At 40.5% G+C, this 328-nt stretch overlaps 1 protein-coding gene across 1 annotated transcript in view; it reads left to right on the top strand.

The window, feature by feature from the left end:
- The window catches only part of LOC106105870 (protein Skeletor, isoforms B/C-like), a 30,018-nt gene extending 29,715 nt beyond the window's left edge, over positions 1–303 (top strand). Inside the window, exon 8 of the mRNA XM_013286327.1 lies at positions 170–303. Coding sequence (XP_013141781.1) covers positions 170–303 — 134 coding nt within the window. The remainder of the gene's footprint in view (positions 1–169) is intronic.
- Positions 304–328: the final 25 nt, after the last annotated feature.

The raw sequence follows: 328 nt of genomic DNA, 5'->3' as shown, positions 1-328 counted from the left end.
GCACCAGCCTGCAGTAGGAACCGCACTGTGTTCACGTCACCTAACAAATTAATAAAAAAAGAGAATTTTTATTTGACACGCTATTTAATGCCATTAATTCTGTTTTTACGAATAAATCGTACTATACTCTGTTTTAGTTAAGCATTTAATTGTAATATTATTGTGGAAGAGCAACCTTTTCTGATGGCGGTGGCGAGGGGGGTGAGCCCGTTAGTGGAGGGGATGTCAATGAGCTCCGGACGCTCCTCTAACATTGTCTGCAGCTGCGGTATATTAAGCTTATCAGATATCAAGTGTGCATAAATCATCAGAGAATTGAAACGGTAGC

Source organism: Papilio polytes, unplaced genomic scaffold (genome assembly GCF_000836215.1).
Source record: "Papilio polytes unplaced genomic scaffold, Ppol_1.0 DF822622.1, whole genome shotgun sequence".
Taxonomy (NCBI): domain Eukaryota; kingdom Metazoa; phylum Arthropoda; class Insecta; order Lepidoptera; family Papilionidae; genus Papilio; species Papilio polytes.
This window is presented reverse-complemented; position numbering and strand designations above follow the sequence as displayed.